The sequence below is a fragment of the Seriola dumerili genome, unplaced genomic scaffold, assembly GCF_002260705.1.
Source record: "Seriola dumerili isolate Sdu_G_001 unplaced genomic scaffold, Sdu_1.0 BDQW01000017.1, whole genome shotgun sequence".
NCBI classification, from domain to species: Eukaryota; Metazoa; Chordata; class Actinopteri; order Carangiformes; family Carangidae; genus Seriola; species Seriola dumerili.
Genome location: NW_019174272.1, coordinates 3,271,032 through 3,294,045, shown reverse-complemented (window position 1 = coordinate 3,294,045; position 23,014 = coordinate 3,271,032). Strand labels below are relative to the sequence as shown.

The following is a 23,014-nucleotide window of genomic DNA, read 5'->3' as shown; positions in this document are numbered from 1 at the left end:
TGGGGGTGGTTGAGGGAGGGAGGGTAAAGGAACGAAAGGACCAACAGAGGAGAAGCGAGAGAAAGAATGAAAATAAAAAATAAAGAATTTGGTGGTTAATCTTAGTTTGTTTAATTTGGCAGATTGAATTACTTTTGCATTTCCAGTCTGAAGTAGTGACCTGCCCAACATGCCTAACTTTACCTCTCACACACACACACACACACACACACACACACACACACACACACACACACACACAATCATATATATATATATATATAGATATTAATATGTGGTTTTTCCTTCTTTTTTATCTTTCTCCCACAGATGGCCAGCTCAGACATATAAAAACGGGAGAACCCTTTGTGTTCAATGCCAGAGAGGATCTCCACCGCTGGAACCAGAAACGCTATGAAGCTCTCGGAGAGGTAACACACTGCTCTTTCCATTGGCATACTAAGCGAAAATCTGTTTTGTTTGGGGTTTTTTTTAAGCTACCTTCAGGCCATCCATATTCAGCAACTTTGGCTTCAGCTACTGGGTCTAGTTTGATTTTCTGTCCTGACCAGTTTTTGTAACATGACATTAAAAGATGTTGCAATTGTTGCTGATTATTTAGAAAGCAAAAAACATGGCACATCAGCCTTTATTACACGTGGAACCTGCAGAATTGCTTTATTCTATTGATGTAAGGCTGAGTTGATTTTTGGCATCCAAATATATTGTAGTTCCCGCATGCGGATCAATTTTATGTCAAGTTTTAAATTTTTTAATTAACAATGGTGACAGCACTGCTGTAGAAGAGAGGTGAGTTAGAAAATATTAAGACCAAAGAACAAGAATGTGCTCAGTTCTCAAACAGGCTGCCCAGATGTTCATTTTTTAAAAACCTTTGTCCCAGTTGAATGCCAAGGCTTGATTTCTAACCACAAGCAGCCCCACTGTTGCATAATTGGCACGACAAATATTTGCTGCCTATTTTACACTATCCAACAGCAAGAAAACGACTGTAGGTGTAAAGAAAATCAAGTTGCCCAAGTTAACATTGGACTCTCATTTGATTCCTATTTTTAATTTATGCATTTATATGCTTAAAGATATTGTAATATTTGCCTGCTATATCCATGCGTGGCTGTTTTAATGCACACTTGAGCTGTAGTTACAAAAGTGTTCATAGGTTCTGAGGAGGCTAATTGACTCTTAAGGACCCCAGCTCTCTTTCAAACACAATGTGGTCATGGTAAATTGCCACAGCCTTTTACACAGTAACGTTTGTGTGTAAAAGGGGCTATGGAGCTCTTGCACATTCTTTCATTTCAAACCTGGATGAACTGCATTGTAGCCTTCTTTTAAGCACCTTAAATGCCAGTACCACAGAATGGCTTCCTCAGTGGTGTATCTTTTGGTCCAGGCCTCTGTCAGATTAGAATGAGGAAGGTTTACAAGCATTTTAAAGGTCATGGTCCGCTGAAGCAGGTGAGCACAATGGATTTCACCCTAATCATCCACTTGTCAGCTTAGTTGAGGCACGAGTTGAGTTTGAGGTCAAATGTGTCACATAACTCCAGTTAAATTTCGAAATGTAAAGTCTGAAATGGACAGTGATGCATCTGCTGATTCTGAGCAAGAAGCTGAGTCAGTTGTGAAGTCTGCACCAGAATCCGAGCAGAGGTCTGAGACTGAATTTGAAAACTTCTGAGAATCCTACCCTTCGAGCCAAAAAAGTCCTCAACTGATCCGTTTGAGGCAACGTTATGAAGGCATGACATGGCATGGTGTAGATAAAACAACCCACCAGTGATGCTCTCAGTACTGGGGACCTGTCTACGTAGTTCTGCTACAGGCCTGAGACAGATATGTGCAGAAGAGAATTAACAACTGTCCTGACAATTTTCCGTGACTGTGCAACTGGAGATGACGATGCACATTAGAGACTTTACACTTGCTGATGCACGACTGGTGTGATTGGGATGCGACTGCAGATGAACTGATGACCTCTATTTTTCGTTGCTATAGCGTTATAAATATATTATATAGAGCACATGGTGGGAAAAGTTACTTTTAGACTTTAATTTCAAGGATTCTGTGCCACCGTATGGAGTTCTGTGATCGTCCAACTCCATCACCATATATCCAAAACATACACCATCCTAAAGTTCACCTATAATTGACTCCCACAGTACCACCACATGCAATATGCATTAAGATAATGAGACAAATGTTCTTTTGTAATCTGTTTTTTTATTTGCATCCCCCGCTATGTTGCTTTTAATTGTTGTGTGCATTCTTTGAAGTTCAAAGCAAAGTGATAGACCCATTTGTGGGATTACCTGAGTGTTTTTATTATTTCTAATGCAGGTATACAGTAGTCCCTTTGAGAGCCTGCCTTCTGTGAAGGCTTTTTCCCCCTCTTTTCTTTTACGTGTTCAGGCACTATCTACCAACATCTAAAAGGACTGTAGAAACAAACATTTGGTAGCAGAAAAGCAGAGGCCCTGAAAGAACACACAGACATTTAAACTAACTGAACTCAGGCATCTGAGGGGGGCCAAACATTTGGAGGAAACAAATAATCATCAAGCAGAATGTATGCAAATTTTATTCATCCTGTGATTAAAAAAATTGACAGAAGCATCTTCTTTAGAGAAGAAAAAAGGAAATAGTGTCAGTCAGTGTTGATGTGAGCTTGTGTAATGAGAACAGATACTGTATGTGTTGTGCTGCAGGAGATTAACTGGCTGAGAAGAAAGGAACACTACCTGAATAAGCAGTATTATCTGTCTGTTGTTTTTAGGCCACAGATGATTCAAGAAAATGAATACTGTACCTCTCTCACAGCTTTGCAAGTACAAATGCATTGTTTTTGCTGGTAAGAAATATGCTCCATTATAAATAGACACAACTACTGAATTGTATGCCTTTGGTTATAAAAGTAGGTTATGCTGCTTAGTCAGCCTCTGTATGTATGAGTTTAAGAGTGTGTGTCACACAGGCGTACCTGCACGCTTATTTCTGCGTACGTCTGGCCAGCACATGCAGATCTATTTGTGCTTGAATTCCCCCCCTTTATGCCATTGTTTGTGTGTTTAGTCTTTTCTCCCATCCCTCTCCTTCATTTTTGCATCAGGCAAGAGGAGAGACTTTGTCAGATGTCATGGGGGTAAAGGTATAAGCCTCAATGCAGGCAGGCCTGTTATGGGCAACGCCACTCCACAGCACACCCCAGTGCCCTCTATCAACCTGCCACCTGAGAACTAGCCACAATTCAGCCTGGGAGCTGTGAGACATGGCACAAGGACGTGGGTGCATGTGTTTGCCTCTGGCAGTGTGAATAGAATGGCATCATCATTGCCCCCTAATGCTCACTCACATTCCTTTTTGCTCCCTCCCCTCATCTATACCTCTGACCATCTCTTCCTCCTCCTGTCGTCTTCTCAGTGTCTTTATATCCTCACAGTTCTGTATTTTGTGTGGAAGACTGTGTGTGTGTGTGTGTGCGTGTGCGTGTGTGTGCGTGTGTGTGTGTGTGTGTGTGTGTGTGTGTGTGTGTGCGCGCGCACGTGCGTTTGTGTGTCTGTGTACATGTGTGAGGGGGCTTGGGGGTGGCGGCTGTATTGTCAGACACATCACAGCACCAGATGTCCAATTTGCACTTCAGCCTCGTCTGAATGGAGGGACGGATACAAAGAGGGAGAACGAGGATGTTGGTATGATGGCCTCCAAGCAAAAGAAAGAGATGGGAACAAAATTTGGGTTGAGAACAAGAGTGGTGAATCATTTTTCATTTTTCATTCGATCCATAAAAAATAATTCTAAACTTTTCATATGTATTTTTCATATAATTATGCCATGATGCAGAGAGATGCTATTACCAAGAAGCTGCATCAGTCCACTTTATTTGGAGACCACTGAGCATATTTTTGTACATATGAGTGGCCTGCAGTTCAACACCTGAGAAAAATAGTAGCCATAAAGTTATAACAAATCCCAATTTGAGGGCCCAGTTTATGTTATTAATTCAGTATGTATGAGTAATTAAACAAACATAAAGGAAGTGGAATTGTGATGGAATGACAGAAGGTGCACAAAGGAAAAATATAACTTCTGAAGAATATGTGCAAGCCACTGAAACCAGTAGAGAGACGAAAGAGAGAGAGAGAGACAGAGAGAAAGAAGAGAGTAAGCTGGACTGACAGAATGTGCGCGTAATGGTGCACATACATAAATAAACAAGGTAACTCATATAGCACATGTGTTTGATTGCATAGATCAAACAAACCAATAAAACATGCATAAACTGGCTAAATACATCAAGCTTACACCTATTCTCTGGGAGTTGTGGGAAATGTGGGAAATCATGCACAGGGCAGGTTGAAGAAAAGGAAATAGAAAAGAGGGATGAAACAAATAATGAAACAAAAAGCAAATTAATTGAAGTGTGTGAATGTACTTTTTGATCAGCGTAGTGACTCAGTGCAAACATACAAGAGGAGAATGAACCATACACTTTCGTTTGAGAACCATTGAATTTGTCCTCAGGGAGCACCTGATTATTACTATCTGAACTAAATTATTTCAAGGGAAACCCAGGTTATGTGGGGGGTATAGCTATTTTGTCTTTTTACCCAGAGTCAGCCACTTACGAATGCCTTCATTATGTCTCTCTGTGCAGTCTGAAGGTATTGCAGTAGCATAATAAAGGGCATCTGTGGCTGTCTGTCTCTGGATAAGTAGGACAAATAAGATGTCTGCAACTGAAATATCCCTTTATGTTCTGAATGCACTCTATAAAGAGTGTAGGCATTGACTAAGATGGTCTCTTTGTTATTCCCATTAACCCCAGTTTCTAAATTGTTGAATTGGTATAATGTAATCTTTATTGTGTTCTTTTGTATTTTGTTTTGTCTATGGAAACTATAACATTACACAAACCAAGACTGGAAAACAGACTACTGGTGTGGTGACATTTTCCGTCCTTGGCTCTGACTGTTATCATAATGGCTGTATTACAGCTGTAATGCAGTGCAGGCTATCTGCGCGGTGTTGCTCAGTGCAGCAGGGTCACCACAGCCTGTGTAGGTGTCAGTTGTAGTCTAATTCCTGTGATTCGGTGATGAATCTCTCTGATAGAAGACAAGCATAGGGTCTGGCCCAGATGGAGCTCTATTAAGCTGTTAATAAATGAGGATTCTTCTCTGCTCTGCCTGCATCTGTGGAATTGAAGGCACTCACAAATTTGTAAACACACACACACATACACACACACACACACACACACACACACACACACACAGAGTCAGAATATTATAATGAAGTAAAGCTAGCCAGATGGCTGAATTAGAAAGCCGTCTCTTTCTCTTTCTCCTTTTCTCTCTGTCTCTTCATCTCTCTCTCCCCCTCCCTCCCTCTCTCTCCCCCTCTGTCTGTCTCTTACTCTCTTACACTGTGTACTGTCTCTCTGTTATCTATTTTTCTCTTTCTGTGTCCCTCTGTTTCCACATTATGGATGATGGGTATTGTAACAGCTGACCAAGGTTTAAGGCTCTGCTGAAGTGCCCTTGAGCAAAATGATGAACACTGAGGCAAAAGACTTGTCTTTAACAATTCATTATGACAAGCTAATATCATTATAATATTATATTATGTTATATTATATTCATAACCTAAGTTCAACTTGTGTTATACCTCTACCATGTGCATAAATTACAATATCATCTGCATACATTTGAATGCTAGTCTCAGGACAAACAATATATGCAGTAGAATGGGCGGGATTTAATCGTCAGATTGTTGGGGAAAACCTGTTGAGAGTCAGCAGCCACCTGGCTGATGATTGTGTACTTGGACAAACAGTTTTGGAGAGTTAGCTTACAACAATATCCCCTAAGCTGACATCATACTTTCTATGTTCACATTGCTGCAATGCAAATTCCGTCATCTGCTAGTGTCCATGCAGTAGTGTATGTGTATGTGCAGGTGCAGCCCAAACAGAGTCTGCGCACAGACCTGGAAGTGTGAACGCCTGTACCTATGCAGGAACTTTGATCCTTTACCTGTCCCGCTGATTTAAGGTTAAGAAGACAGGTAGATGTAGTGAGTTACTTTGTGAAAAAATGGTATATCAAGACATGTTATAAGTCACTTTGCAGGAGTTTAAAAAAATGTATTTTACAAATACATTGTTGACAATATACAAATACTGTCAGACATTTATTTCACTAGATGTTGTGTTTTATGTGTTTCTTGTACAACGAGCAGAATAGTGTAGTATATTTAGAGCTTTACATAAACAACATTAACCTATAAGTGATGGATCACATTATTAGGTTGAAGAGGTGCGATGAATAAAGACTCCTAGTGCAGTCATGAAATGTTGCGTCAGGGCTACAATGGGAGCCATGGAGACAGGCCTTCACACTGTACTTAAAGCACCATGAGGCCCCATACCAGTCGTGGACCATTTTGTTGGGAAGCTAATGGGATCTCTCTAAAGAGGGACTATAAATGACAGCTGTCTGCCCTGATTCACTGACTGCCATCACGTCTCCATTCCCAAAACACTTAAAAACTGCTGCTGCAGCTTCTGCTGAGAACAGGAAGGAGGAAACAGACACAGTGAGACAAAAATGGTTGCAGGGTGTGGGCGAGGTGGATTAGAGTTGATGAAAGAGAAGGGAATTGGACAGGGGATGGGGATGGGATGGGGGGTTAGAGAAAAGACAGGAGGGCTGGTAGTTACAGTACTGGCATCTGTCACTACCGCCGGCACCCACGGTGGCACGCAGTACTTTACTTTGAATTACCCTCTGCCGGCTTCTCAGTTAACACCTGAGGAGGTCATTACGATGCCATTAGTATGAGTAGTGCAAGGAGGGCAGAGACGGAGTCTGAGAGAGGGAGATCTACGCTAAGTGTAAACAGACTGTCTGTCAGTCTGTGTCGGAGAACTTTCTCTTCCCCTGGAGAGCCCTCTCTCCTCTGACAGAAGAATGACAGAGACCTCATGGGAATTACACCCGTCTCTCTCTCGCTCTCTCTCTTTGTTTCCCACGCGGACTGACAGATCACAAACTCACAACAATAGGCCCTATTTTAATACCACTTTCTGTTGGTACATGAGGCTGACTTAAATAAACAACCTTTCTATTGCCTCGTGCTCTCTCTCATTTTCGCAGCCTGTCTCTCTTTCTGAGTAATGCTTTGCTGTTGTTGCTGCTGTTGTTGTGCTGCATTGTTCGGGGGGATTTTCTTCTTTTTTCTTTTTCTTCCTCTCCTCTATTCTCTGGAGAAGAAGGAATGCTTTCCTGGGTGCAGTCAGTGATACAGCATGGAGCAGCTCTTTCAGTTTCATTATATAAACAGCTTTGATGCCTCTTCTTGCTCTCTGGTTTCTATGGCTAAGTGGCTTTTGGAGAGGGCTCTGGACTAGAGAGACAAGAGATGTGTGTGTCTATGCATGAGTTTCTCGTATGTGTGTACACTGCATGTGCTGCTGTCTTGTGTGTATTTGTGCACATGGCTAACACTTAGCTGGTTAATCAGATTAACCAGTGTGGCTTCATTGTCCCCAATAAGTGAGACATTATAACATTATTGCATTATTCAAACTGGAGGCCTCAAAAGGCCTTAAAACAGCTTTGTAACTGTGACTTCTGATTACATAAATGTCTTTCTTTTCTTTTCTTTTCTTTTCTTTTCTTGTGGGGTGGCTGCAATTTCTGTTAAATGTCACTGGGACATTTACAGAGATGTTTTTCTTTATATTTTAGTGTTTATTTCCATTTCCATAAGTTGTATCTTTCACGATGACTAGCATTAAATTGGTCTTAAAGAGTCTTAATGTATCTTGATGAAACTTACAGACCCTGATAAACATCTGTTTCATGATCGTCTCTCAGGGGCGGTTTCAGATCATTGCTTTCTCTTCCTCCCCTGTAATTACCTCAGTTTTTCCATTGCCCTTGACCATCTCAGCCTTTACCCTCCCTCCCTTCCTCCCTCTTATTGTTCTATGATACCTATTGTTCCTTTCCTAATATTTCCCTTGCTCCTGTTCCTCACATCCTTGTCTTTCCCACCTCTCAATATATCCACCTCTTCCTGTCCTGGTTCACTTCTTCCCCGCTTTTCCTCGCCTCAGGTGTGGTCAGCCAAACTAGGCATGACTGGTGTAATCAGTGGGAGAACAAACATTAACTGACACATGTGCACACATAATGTGGGAGGTCTTTCACCCTCAGTAGTGAGGAGTTTAAAAACATATCGACTTGCAACCACAATGGTCTTCGTTAAGACCGTGGCTTGGTGTGTGAGTGAGGGTGAGGAAGAGATTGTTGTGGGGATGACCAGAGGTTTGTCAGGAGTTTAGGGCACAGCCCACCCACTTAAAATGACTCGTATCAAGGCCACATACTGTACCGTTTCTCCCCCACCGTTCTCTCTTCCATTGCTCCCTCTCCCATCAGCTGTTCACCGCAGTGGGATCTGGCACAAGACTCTGGCTCCTGGGGATTACTTCTCCACCTCTCCTTTCTTGTCCTCCTCCTTTCCTCCCACTGAGCCCTCCTCTAAGTCCCTTCCTTCCTCCCTGATCCCACTCTTCTTGCTTCATCACCACAATGCTTCCTCTACACAAACAAACCACAGACACAGAGGTGACCTCAGCCGCAGAGAGTGTATTTCAGACTCTCCCACGATCGCTCTCACGGTCATGTAGAAAGCTCGCCGTTCTTCCAGCATACATCATCATCCAGTTGTCCTAGCAGACAATTAAAACTGAACTGTTACCCTTTTCTGCTCTTTTTACCTTTGTCTGTCTGGACTTGACAGACAAAGCCAGTAAGGGTTACCCATGATCACTGCTCTTTGTGTGTGTCTCTGCTGGGGGGGGGGGCTGTGTCTTTGGAGATGAAATTGTGCAGTCTGGGACTTTGGCCTTCACTTTTTTATGACAGACACAGAGCTTATATTGACATTTCAGGTAATGTGGCACCCATAGCTGGTCAGCCTGAATGATATTACATATTTGCTGCAGATAAGGACATTGTAAGCATGTTTGTGGTCATGAAACCTATTGATTTGGATTGAATTAGGCTCTTTTATCTCTTTCTCCTTCCCTCTTTCTGTTTCTCTCTCTCTCTCTCTCTCTCTCTCACTCTCACTCCCCTCCCTTCCCTTCTCTTTGTGTGTCTTAATATTATTTGCCAAATCCACTCCTCGTGCTTCTCCTATCGTCCGATGCCGACAATGCAGGCACTCAGCGTTGCTTCCTGCAGGCATTTCATTAAAGCACTAATAACACATTGGTAATTAGGTGACAAAGAGGCTTTTCTTATTGTACTGATCAGCTGCTGAGACGTAGTCCTCAGAGGCCCACACAGAAGGAGGTTGGCTGTGTGTGCGCCAGGACATGTTTGTGAGTTTCTGAGTTGTATGTCTCTGCTCCGAGTCTATTATTTCTAAAAACAAAAATCAGGTTTTGATCCATTGAAATGCTGCTACTGTCTCTTTTTCGACCCTTACTTTTGATCTATTTTTTTAATCTTTTTGCTGAAAGGAAAAGGTCATCTGGCTGCAGTTTACATTATGAACTAAAACACACAGATGCCCACATAGCCACACATATATATGAGCTTGGATATTAGATTCTTATTTATGATCTACAGTATCCTTTTATCAGTGGAAATGAATTTTCACATCGAAACTCTTGCATTCTTTCCAGTTTTTCTCTCTCCTCTTGTTCCCCATCAGTCTCTCCCCTGATTCTATATCAGATGGTTCTCGAGCCACCTGAGGCACTGAACAAATAACGTAGTGCAAATGAAATTTCCTGTGAGGCTTATTGATGTCATTAAACACTAGCATACTGAGGCCCGGAATCATTTTAGTCTTCATCAGACTGGCTGACATTTTAGTGAATTAGCTGTTGGAGGTTTGGTGGGTTCGGATGAGGTGGGGTTGTTTTAGCTCCCCTAGCCCCCCTGCCACCACCACCTCCCCCACCCCCTCCTTCACGGGGTCAAATGGTAGAATCGATCATCTCATTTGGCCCGTCTGCTGGCCTTTGATTGGCTGTCATAAGGCTAATATGTGTCTGGTGTGTAATGATATTCTTGCATGTTGTTCTTTAAGAAGTAAATCAAGTTAGCATTTAGCTTGTTGCGGACATGAAAGAGCATGGCAATATTGTGATTATCATGAGAATTCACATTTGACTTTAAAGCAAAAGCCTTTCTTTTACTCTTAAGTTGCATTTGACCTTTTGTTGTCCTTTCTTTTCTGTGTGAAAAATCATTTCTGTGGAGAATCATCTGCCAACTTTAAATTTTGAAAGCAGATATATTCTCAAATTCATACCATTTAAAAGAAGTTTGGAGTTTGGAACATGTATTTTAGGGATATGCATAATTTCATCGTCCCGTGGCTGACATTTCAAAACTCTGTCTAAAGAAAATGTTTTTTTTGTGTGTGTGCCAAAAATTACAAAAGCTAAGCACATCATGGCCCAAAAGAATCCCATTAGTTTTTTCACTTTTTGGTACTTACATCTGTAACTGTTGCACTTGACTAACGGGAGAGATTTTTTTCACTTCTCTAAGAGACTTGGAGAAACTTTTCTTTCTTTTCGAAATAGCACAATGTTTTTGTTATGGTCATGTAATACTACACCTCTGCTCTACATACATAGCTAACAATGTGCAAGTTTACTTTTCATTGGCTCCAAAAACACAGTGTCAGTAGTTTGTAATCAAGACTGCATACTTTTTTGATGGTGTATGTTGATCCAAACCCAATTACAAACATGCTTTTTTGTGCAGATATTTTTGATGACGAATTCCTAATACATTCAATGAGTAAATATCTGTTGACCAGTTATTATTAAATCTCAGTACAGTTCTCCACCTTTCCACACATTAATGAGCTCTGAGTATCATGCCACTCTGTGCTGTGAGACATGACAGTCTCTGGTTGATCCTTGTTTGTGTTTGGCCTTTGTGTTTGGGGTCAGTCAGTCGGTTGGTCTCTGACTAGAGAGCGTGACTGGGGCTCGGACACGCTTTGTAGCTGTGGCGCCACCGCCGGCCTTTGCTTTCCTGATTTAGTAAGGCTGATGCTTCAAAAGCCATACTCAAAGTGAGACTTCACAGCAGAGCAGGACAACATGTTGCTCCCTGTGGTCCATGTGCCTGACATTGTACTGTCGTGACATGTACAGGACACGGAGTCTGTCGTTGCACGTGATTGGGAAACATCATTACAGTAACAATAGCTCCAGCACAGCTCGCTGCCAGTGGTCATGTGCCCTGTCATCTGTTATCACTCTTAACTCCTCTGGCTTTCTCTCGCAACTGATCAAAAATCTAAATCTGTTCCACAAAGTGCTTGTCTCTGTTCTCAGCTCAGCAGGACGTGGGGAGAAGAAAAGAAGGGAAGAAAAAATAAGGAAAATTGAAAAGAAAGTTGTTAATGTCACTGAACCATGAAAGGCTTGGCCCGGGGTTGGAATGACTCGGTATACAAGGTTCTTTAGTGCTGTGGCTGCGGGGATAAACATAACTTACATCAGCCCTTCGCTTGTACAGGAGATTTCCTCTCCTGGCACTTACAACCTCAACACTCACACTGCACTGTGATTCACACACACACACACACACACACACACACACACACACACACACTGTACGATCCAGACCCTTTCAAGTAGCTCATGTACACATGCATACACACACACACCAGAGGGCAAACAAGGGTTTTTGAATAGTAGTTTTTATTCTGTTTGCAAGCATGACAGTGGTTGCTATTACTTGTTCACACATACACACAGAGTTTAGTTTGCTTTTGTTGGATGGATTTGTATCAACGTCAATGTAAAAATATTAATTGCATTAGACTGTATTATCAATGTATTGTCTGACTCTGTGTGTGTGTGTGTATGTGTTCTGTGTCTTTTTTTCTCTCCAGATCATCACTCAGTATGTTTATGAGCTGTTGGAGAAAAAGTGCAACATGACTAAAGCCTTCCTGCCAGTAAGTACCCAGAGTGTGAAAAGAGGCATTTTCCTCTTTGATTTATGCCCTTGAAGATTAAAGGGAGTATTAAATATGAAAATTGACGTAAATGCTTCGGCTTCAGAGTGTGATTATATTGAGTGTCCTGTTTAAACAAAATAAAGAAAAGGGGATTGTGAGGAGTCAGCTCTCCTCATTTCTCTATCAGTCTTTGTCTTTCCCTTTCTATCTCACTCAGTTTCTCTCTTACTCTCTCTCTTTCTGTTACTCCCTCCTCTGCTCACATCCTTTGTGCAAAAGTGTCTCCTCAACAAATTAACTGTATTGTGACGTGTCATTTCAAAGGCGCAGAGGCGCAGCATGCTGATGCTTAATCTGTTTTGCATTCATTTGCGCTGAAGGGGACTTTCTCAGCCATCATGGAGTTATTCTTTGCCCAGCTCATCCACACTTGATCCCTTTTTTATTTGTTGTTGGAAGCATGTTTGTCTCTCTTTGCCCCCCTTTACCCCACCATCCTTGCTCTTTTTCTGTTTATAAAAGTTGTGATCATTTTTCAGGCTGCATTTATGGGGATGTTAGGCAATGCTGGTGTTTAGAAGCATAGCAGAGTTAGCTCCAGCGCTAACAGTGTCCATAAATCACCTACCAAGGGACTCAGCGCCTTTCATTAGCCCCCATACACTTTTACTGGTTTATCTGCCTGGCCTATTTATCTCATTATTCCTCTGGAAAATTGCTCTGTTCTGCTTTTCTGCTGCCCACCCGCCTGCGTGTATATGGCATTTGTGTGTGTGTATTTGTGTGTTAGTGGTGGGTCCGTCCACCTGCGTGGCATTGAACTTGTGACCGCAGATTTTAAGAAGATTAACCGCAGCCAAGTATAGGGAGAGGGAATGAGGGAGCACAAGAGAATAAAGGGTAAGATTTTCTCCCCCACTCGGCTCTCTTTGTCTGCTTGGATTAAGTTCTTGCAGCTGCCACCCATGGCTTTTATGGACAGTGTTTGTCTCCTTAGAGATTCTTCCAGGCATACTTGGGAGGGATGCAAAGACGCATGGGATGTGGACGGAGCTCATGCACACACACAAATACTCGCTCACTCTCTTAGCCTCCCCCTCTCTGTGTATTACTTTCTCCCTCAGTTTTAATCACACAAAGGCTGTTTTCTAATCATGATTATTGATGATTAGTGAACTGATGCATATGAGCTTTTTTAATTACAAAGGCCACAGTAGAGAAGGCTGTTTCTCCTTAAATTCCTACATGCAATATAAGATAAAATTCTTAACATTTCTTTTCATAATCAGCTTCAGATGTTTCTTTGAAAAATAAAATCACAATTTGATCATCTTTTTCATTTGCTGCTGTGGCATAGAGACAGCAAAGATTTATTTTGATTCAGTTAAATGTCCCAAAAGTCTATGAAATCATCAAACATCTTTGGGAAATATGCTTTTCTCTTTATATAAGAGATTTTGGGGGTTTTGACTCCAATACATCAGTGAGACATGATAACCTGTGTTTTCCTGAACATTTAGGTGGATGCCACAGAAGATGAACCCACCAGTTTTATCTACCGGAGCCCAGATGCCTTGTCTAACCCATCCAAGCTGTTGGTGCTCATCCAGGGCAGTGGCGTAGTGCGGGCCGGTCAGTGGGCCCGTAGACTAATCATCAACCAGGACCTGGACTCAGGAACACAGATCCCCTTCATCACCAGAGCCATGGAGGTAGGGGGCACAACAAAAGAAGTTCAAGCTATTTCGTTGGATGTTGAAACGATTTTTCCCGATCTTTGATCCAAGATGTTGTGTTTTCATGTCACTGAGAGGGAGGGGTGGGCTGAGTGCACTGAGGACACTGCAAGTAAAATGTTAGAGGAGGTAGTTTATTTTGCAGCCAGTTCTAAATACTTTACATTCATATCCTCCATTTTTGTTTTTCCTTTGCAAAGAGTGTAAACTGTGACCCATCATTAGTTTGTAGGGTTTTGTGTGTCTCTGGGGGAAAAAGTCACCACATAGTGGTACCACTGCTACCACAGTGGGAGTGCTGGTTAGCCTGATGGGATATTGGTGTGACAAGTGTAACACACATTGTTTATGTAAGGGGCAGGCTTGAATATTTGGGGCTTTGGAAGCAGTTCTGGCACAGTTAGAAGTGGAGTATCATGGTATTTTGTTTTCTTTTGTTTGACTGGAGGTTTGAATGTGATTGTGGGTAATTTTTTATTGCTCTTAGCTTTTCTACCTTAGATTCTGGATGTACTGCATCGACTCAATTCAGTTTAACTTCATTTCCCAATTTACACAAGTCTGGAGTGGAAAGGAAACTTTGTCCTGGGATATGATAAATTACATGATCCTGAACAATTTCAGCACTCCACAGCATCATATAATAGCAGGAGTGAATAATAATAATAAGCAGACATTCGTTCACAGGTGCAAACACAGACTTTATTACTTTACATATTACTGTACAGTCCTCAACCCAGAATAGAGGCTTATATTGTCTTTTTAGTGAAAGAATATTCCTCAACATGATTATTATTATACAAGAAAACATTTATGTATTTTTATGATTCCTGTGTAATCCTATGGGTTCATCGGTGACTGAGCTGAGAGAGAGAAGCAGATAATGTGATGTAAAATATAGATTTGTTTTTCTTTCCCTACTATATGATCACACACAAGTGTATACATCTGTGTTTCAGCAAGCAAAAGGCGGCTCTCTGCCTGTCTTATTATTTTCATCCCCATTTCTGTGCTCATTTGTCAGCCGGGCCACGACTACCTGTGTAATTTCATCGGCCCACTGTTCAAATTGACTTAGGGGAGATCCTGCTCTCCCTCTCCCCCTCATTCCCTCGTTCCGTCCACCTGAATGCCATAAAGACTTTCACTGCTGTGTAAAGCCCTCGCCTGCTGAGTACAACAACAGGAGAGATTTGGGTAGTGTGCGTGTGGGTCCATGTGTGTGCTAACAGATGATTCAGGTACCCAGAAACTATCTTTTACAGTCACCCCGGCCGGTGTTACAGTTGGAAGAGGCTGGATTGTGTTGCAGAGAGACAAAGTGACAGCCCAGATATAGAGAACGTGGTTTGTGTAGTGCGAGTGTTGCTCATTCATCATCATAAACAAGAAATCGTGTTCTTACACCCTGACAAATCATCATCCAGGCATTTACCACACACAGGCCTTGTACTCTGTGTGTGCACTGGAAAGACAAGCACACACATTTATAGTCAATTCATGCTGTCTACATCTATTACAGGCATGTTTGTGGTTTATTATGTCATACCATGACATTTGTGTGGATGTCTTTTGAAGTGCATGTACAGGAGTTACAGCTATTGTAACATCTGAAGAAAGGTGTGGAGTTTTTGTTTTTGCTCATTTTTTATCTCAATCTTATTTGTCTAAACACATTATCAGCTGATTTTAATGATAAGTTCCCCTTCAAGCAGTGGGGGGAGGGGGGGTTCTCAGTGAAATCACTGTGTACTTATCAGCAGTACCTATTATAGTTATTCAGCATTTAGTGGATACTTAGAATTACAGTGTGCTCAAAAGGTACACCACATGACTACATTTAGTTTGTAATATACACTAGCATCCATATTTCTACAAGGACAGTTATTATAGCTGTATTACATTATGTATTTGACATGTAATTGCTATAAGTTTATGGTAGTTTCCACTTTGGCTTGATGCAGCTTCACATTTTACTCCTCCTTTATTCATTTACCCTTAGACATCTCATCTGGTTATCTCATACACTTGTACAAGCTACTAATTCATCACTCTGACACATAAATCCCATCTTACTTTTTAAAGATACTGCCTCCCGCCTGTTCTACAGCACAAAGACAAACAGGCATAGAGGCATGGCATTAGTTATGCATTAATTTAAATGTATTTCCAAAGTCAGTGTTTATAATGAGTGCCTGACTGTTCAGCCAAGTGGCTTGCTGACTACCAGCGTGTTATATTCATTCTCCTCGTAGGAAGAGAGGTGCAGCAGAAATGGTGATGACTAGGTGAGGTCTGAAACCTGACGAGTTGTCAAGGAAGCAGCCTCATACACCATTGTTATTAAACGTTGTTATACTGTTATAATGTTATACAGTACAGCTTACCACGTCTTTATTCTGAAATGTTCACTACAAGGCATTAATAATTAATAGGAAAATCACTCAACAGGAAACTTTTGTTATCACTACCTCGGTGGCTATCAGTTTCACTGTCTCCACCTACACATATATACAATACAGAGTTCACAATGAATTGTCCAAACTCATTCTGGGAAATGCAGGAAATGACTAACTGAGGAAGAGGTTGGTGAACCAGCTTGAGGAAATGAGCCATGATATTCAGCAATGTGAGACTATCTGAAAGTGGAATATTCCTTCGACCGAACTGTCATGGATAGAAACATTTATAAAACAACAACTTAGTTTTACATAGGTCATTACAGCAGTCTGATGCTGTAAAAGAGCAACTCTGGCACCATGACAATTACTCAATATTTCTGATTTACAAATTTGTTTAAGTGCAGTGCTGGGTCAAATGTGACATTTTGAGTGTTGTTTTTATTATGTTTAGATTAGACTCCATTTTACAAAAATGTTGCGTAGCAAGAAGCTTTTGCCTCGAGTGCAGCTCATGCGAAGTTACTCATGGGAAGTTGTTTGGAAATTCAAAGCCTGCAGCGAAGGGTCAACTGGAGTGCATTCGGGGAAATATGGGGGGAGCTTGTTGCTGCTGCAAAACACATACGCATACACGCACGCACGCACACACACACACACACATACATACATATATACATACACACACACACACACATATACACACATCCACCCACCCACCCACACACACACACACACAGACACACACACGTGTATGGGCCTGCACCTGTGTTAAAGCACCACTCTGAAATTCTTAGCCAGCGTCCTTAAGGGCTTGAGTCAGCCTTTCCTCTCTTCCGATGGGATCACCCACTGCCAATCAAGGGATTGTGGGAAACATAGCTGATTGTGCTGGTTAATCAGGCCCTTCACACAACACACGTGCACACACACATACAAACAATCACATTCTAGGGTGAATCTCCGGGCAGCCTGTCTCTTACACACCACTTACATCCCATCACCTGTTTCTGCTTCCCATATCCACCATGCTCCTGTCTACAGATATATCACAGTCTCGGGATTATGTCAACACATTAATAAGCTTGTATCATGTATATGTAAAAGATGAGTCTAAAATATGTGCACACAGAGAGAACCTAGCAACAAATGCATCACACTGGGCAAAGGTGAGTACAGTAACGCCAGGTTAAGGCAAACCTTTGCGCTGTGGTTGCAGGTCTGTTGCATGTGCATGTGTTTGTGCACATGGAAGTAGTGCTATTCCCATAGCCTCGAGGTAAAATGACAGGTGAGAGGAGGTTTCTCAAGCAACAACCAGAGTGAGGGGGAAATAGATGGAAAAGATGAATCTGAGACGGGGGAGGAGGGCACGGGGGTTGGGTGGGTGGGTGGGGGGATGCAGAGAGGGAGAAGGATTATGATTGGTTGGAAGAGGACAGAAGAGGAGAGAAGGAGAGGGGCACAGAGAGGATTGAAGCAGGAAGAGAGAAATGAGAGAAGGACTAGGGAGTGACTGCAAATGGGGTGGGACTGGCAGAGGACAGACGGGAGTATAGAGAGAGAGTAGGCAGAAGGCAGGCGTCTGACAGCTCCACTACTGGGAGAGGGCCTCTTAATGACAGCTTATTCCTTCATGATTTCAATTCCTGACAGTCGACAGGTCTGCTTGTTGCATCATGGCAGCTGTATCATTACCTTCTGGCCCTGTCACTGCTCTGCATCCTGAGACTGAGATGGTGGAGGTGGAGGGTGGGTGCCATGGGGTTTGGAGGAGATGGGGGAATGGGAGGGAGAGAAAGAGAGAGAGAGAGAGAGAGAGTAGATTGTGAGGTTACAGGCAGAATAATTGAGGAAGGAGGGAATATTGAAAGGTGGGATCATTAGTTAAAGTAGCTGTTGGAGTTAAGAATAGGACATTCAACTTGTGTGTGTTTGTGTCCACACTGAAAGAAAACACTTGAATGCTGCTGTGAGGCCTCAATCCTCCTGTATCGCGTATTATGGTACATGTATCATGTATTATCAGGCCATGACACAACAACGTTGAGAAGCAAGAACCCAAAAATTCCTAGTGCCTTTTTTTTCTTTTACTTTACTTTACATAACTTCTTAACTTTTTTTTAATCCTTGACTTCTCCTGCAGTTGTCTTCTTACGGTTTTGCAACATTAGTTATTGGCTACTGTTGGAAAACTTCTCTTCCTAAGAGCTTATTCATCTGTTCATTTTCAATATTTCAACACAATATAGTCATTTTTGTCAGACATTGTTTCTTTAGAAGTTCAGTTGTGGGTAGAGTTTTTTTTAAAAATAAATTCAACAGTACCAAGTCTGACAACTTTCCAACTTGTTAACTGCATATACATGTGCACACAAACATATAACCACATACAAACCACTAAAAACACTCTCCTCAAGAACAACTTAATTTAATTTGGAACTTGCTAACGTGAAAACAGATCTGTTCACCAGCCCCCCCCCCCCTACCCCTGTAATGCCTCCCCTCCTTCTCACCCCCCTTCTCCCCATCTCACACTCTCTCCCTCTCTCTCTCTCTCTCTCGATAGTGAGTCAGGCTCGACACTGGAGACCCACTGGAAAGAAAGAGGGGGTGTGGTGTTTTCAAAAGTGTGTCAAAAGCCTAGGGGTTTGTATCTGCCCAGAATTTCAATGGGAGGCTGAAAGGGGGCAGCGAGGCAGACAATCTCAAACACAGAAATCCTCTCTTTACTCTCTCTCGTCATGTCCTGGCCCCCCCCCCCCCCCCCCCCCCTTTTTTTTTTTTTTTCCTTGTAGCTGGATGATGTCTTGTTCAGCATCGGCTTCACACTCTGGCATCTTCCTGTGTTGTGCCGTGGCCTTGTGTGCTGTGAGGATACCCCTCTCTCTCCTCTCTCTCCCCTCTCTCTGTCTCTCCAATCACCATTCTTCCTCCTCCTCCTTTCTCATTAGTTCCTCTAATTCCCCCCGAGCTGTGAGTTAACCTGTGTGTTTGTGTGTGTGTGCTGGTGTGTGTGCGCGCGTGCGTGTGTGTGTGTGTGCGTGTGATAACATTGTACGTACAGTGTGTTTTCAGCCTATCTTTGGGCATCAGGTGGCTACAGAAGTCAGAAATGTATCATTCTATCCATCTAGCCAGGTTTAGCCAGAGGACAGCTTGTGTATTAGTGTGTGTGCATGTGTGTGTATGTGTAAGGGTCAAAAGATGCTCTGCCTAGCCATGGCCTTGTAATAGTAGCCCTGCAACCAACACACACTCACACACACACACACACCTCCAGGTGGGAAGGTCCCAGCACATCCTGAAGCTCAGATCAATGCACTTGACACCTTCAAAGGCAGGTGTGGGGCCTGGACTTGCTCTGGGGTTAAACCTCTTTTAAATAGCCTCCCGCGGGAAGGCAGCTGTCAATAACCCACCATAATTACCGGGGCCAAGCCCGCCAAGGGCTCGGCTGCACGGGCCAAATTAAAAATTGATCAGAGGGAGAGAAAACATTATTTTGTGGTGGTATTCCCTGTCCTAACAGCACTGCTGCTGCCGTATGTGAAATCTCATCAATTGAGGTCCAAGCTAGATATCTAGAGACCTATTTATCTATCTATCTGCCCCCCTTCGTCCAGATGAACAATGAAGTGCTGTCCCTGTTGTAAAAAAATATTTGCATATTAAGTGTCTTTCTGTGTGTGTGTGAGAGTATGTGTGTGAGTGTGTGCGTGTGTATGTATGTGCGTGTGTGTGTGTGTGTACATGAAGCGTGTGAGTGGGTGCATACTGTATGAGCATTCAGCTGATTGTTATGTGCTCCAGGTAATCGTACATCATCCCCTATCTGTGTAGTGTGTTTGTGTGTGTGTGTGTGTGTGTGTGTGTGTGTGTGTGTGTGTGTGTGTGTGTGTGTGTGTGTGTGTGTGTGTGTGTGTGTGTGCGCGCGCACACACCTTGTAGCAATATATTGATTGTGGTCTCATTGAGTTTCTCTTGGCAGAGAGCCTTTATTTGTCAGTCCGAGAACGATATGAAGAAGATATGTTCATCCTCAGGCTTCCTCTAGGAAAACACACTGACTATTGTTTCACAAGACACTGATGAATGAGACTGACAGTTTACAATGGGTTTGAAGTATTTACTAAACACACTGTAGGAAAAAGGTCATATCACATGGTTTTTTATCATTGTTCTGTATGTCATTGGTGTAGGGCATGTTCTTCCCATTACATATTAAGCCCTATTTAAAATGGATGTTCTTTTGGGAGGTCCTGTCATTATTATAATTACCACTGGCATCTGTAATTTTCATCCAGTGCAAATCTGCCTGATACATAATTCACACAAGTGTATAAGGGGGAGCATGCGTTTTGACATTTCTTATTTGGGCTAAGAGCAGAGATTCAACAGAAAACACACAGCAAATTTTGTGGTGTTAATAAGTGTTGATTAGCCTCTATAAACACAGGAAGTGTTGATTTTAACACTTTCAGAGTTACAGTAAATTAAGTCTGGCAATTTTACTGTGCAGAGATCATTTATTTTGTACAAATTGCCCCTGGATCTGCAAACATACTAGATGTAAATTGCATTAAGGGGATTCTTCCTCTAAAAATAATCCAGTTTAAATTGTGCGACTTTAAACATGGCACTGTAGGTCAGTTGTCCCCAGAGTGCCTGGTGCAGAACTCTTGGGTGCCATGAAAACTGGCCAGGGATGTGGCAGGATTTGTTTCCAGTTTTTGTGTTCTACTTTAATAACTTTCTCTCACACATTTGTCACAATGAATAGACCTAAAATAAGTGCTGAAAATAGATATTTACTTTGACATTTGCAGCTTAAAAGGGTTCATGAGTACGTGTTTGTGTCAGCGGTTTAAAAAACATTTAGGAAGTACTGCTGTAGTTCCAGAAACTGAACATAACAAGTAGTTTACAGCAGTTTACTCAGAGAGAATAAGAACATTTTACTTTCTGGATATACTGTATATGTACACTATTGAAAAAGCTGTTGAGAGTTGTTTGGTATGTCATTTTCCAGGCTGCTCATGCCACCATGTTGCTTGGGGGTTGAGAGGATTGAAAGAACAAGAGGATGAAAAACAAAAGAGCATGAGAGAGGAAGACTTCAATCTAATTGTGAGAGATTATTTGGGAGTGTACATTTATTAGCCCTCGTGTGATAATAGACTTTTTTTTTTTCCTTGATATTAGCAAATTGTACCATCAAAAAGGCTTTGTCTTTATGTGTGTGCATGTGTGTTTATGCGTGCGTGAGTGTGTGTGTGCCTGTGTGTGTGAGGTGGGTAGTAGGTCATTTGCAGCTGTAGGCTGTGTGTGTGTGTCCCAATGGGAAGGTCTTGTTTAGTCTCTCTTCCAGAGGGCCCCAGGCAGTGTGTGGTGGATACCTCTTCACTCTCTCACTGGGAACACTCCTCTATGGCCCATACATACACACACAAACACACACACACACACACACACACACACACACACACACACACACACACAAGACACACACACACCCACAGAAAAATCCTCCACAATCTTTTGCACAATTTGTCAGTCTGTGTGGCAGCATGTTCACTGTCTGACGGCTGTAATGTAACAGCTTTTACTTCTTTTTTGGATACAGGTGGGTGTATGTACCGCATTCATTTGAATCATTTAATATTACGTGGAGACACACACACACAAATGCAAAGGCTCTTTCATCCTCTTGTAAATTTTACATGTATCCTCCATCTCAGCAGCTTTGCAGAGGTTAAAAGTGTTTAGCTGTGGACGTTCCAGGAGGAAATTGAGTTTTGCGAGGAGCTAGTGGTGAGCACGTTGATGACCCACTGTGGATATACACTACACTACACACACATGCACAGACACACGAAAGTGCACGCGCACACACACACACTCACACAATCAGCCACTGAGCATCTCTTAGGGTCAAAGTTGAAACCTGCTTTAAGCTCTCCAATGCCAGTGTCATGCTCCTGGACTGTGTGCACCAAGCTTTGATCGATGAGAGGAAACTCAGCCCTTAAATAGGGGTTACCAAGGTTCTAGGGGGTACACTAGGGTTAGAGGCAAACAACAACAAATCTTTCTGTTAATAGTTTTAGTGCCGGCTCTGTGGTTAGAAATGAAAATAGATGCTGGAGGGCTGCACTGGTTGTGGTCTGTAGACATTCAAAAAGCAGTTTTGGAGAGTGAATTTTTTAATTTGTGTTTTACGGTAACAACAGGATCCTATTCAGACATCTGGACCAGCTTTTCAAACATGTGGCCCACTGAGTTATTTGCCTTATACTCTAGATACAGACAGGTGACAAATTAAAGGAAAAACCTTAATAAATGAGTGGAAAAGGTCTAAGTGATTTTGAAAGCGTGTTCATTGTTTGGGCCTACGGATGGCAGGAGCTTCCTTCACTTCTCAACTGGCTCTTGTTTCATTAGGAAAAGTGACTGAAGTGACATCTGCATTTAGATCCATGGGAAAGACATCAGTAAATAGAATTGGAAATTGTGGGCGAAGGAAAAATAGAAGAGCAACTCCTCCTCAGGTGACAGTCCATCAACAATTACATAGAGAGGCATATTATAGGGTTGCAGTGCATAAATCCCCCATTACAAAGATGAATGCACATTTGAGAGCTCAGTGGGCAAGTGCATGTGTGGCGTACACCAAGAGAACGGTACAGGTGTGAGTGCTTGACCCCTGCAGTAAGGGGATCCAGTGCCTCTGTTATGCTGTGGGGTGTCCCTCCATTAGAGTCCAGAGACTTGTAGGATCAATGTCAAGGTGCATTGAAACACTTTGTGTTGGTTTTTCCTTTAATTTGTCACCCGTCTGTAGATGAGTAGTGATATACCATGTAT

At 42.3% G+C, this 23,014-nt stretch overlaps 1 protein-coding gene across 2 annotated transcripts in view; it reads left to right on the top strand.

Moving 5' to 3' along the window:
- fam172a (family with sequence similarity 172 member A) overlaps positions 1-23,014 on the top strand; it is a 160,995-nt gene that overhangs the window by 6,000 nt on the left and 131,981 nt on the right. For both annotated transcript variants that reach the window (XM_022754550.1, XM_022754542.1), the window contains exons 4-6: positions 310-410; positions 11,944-12,009; positions 13,533-13,724. In XM_022754550.1, the coding sequence (XP_022610271.1) occupies positions 310-410; positions 11,944-12,009; positions 13,533-13,724 (359 nt within the window). The remainder of the gene's footprint in view (positions 1-309; positions 411-11,943; positions 12,010-13,532; positions 13,725-23,014) is intronic.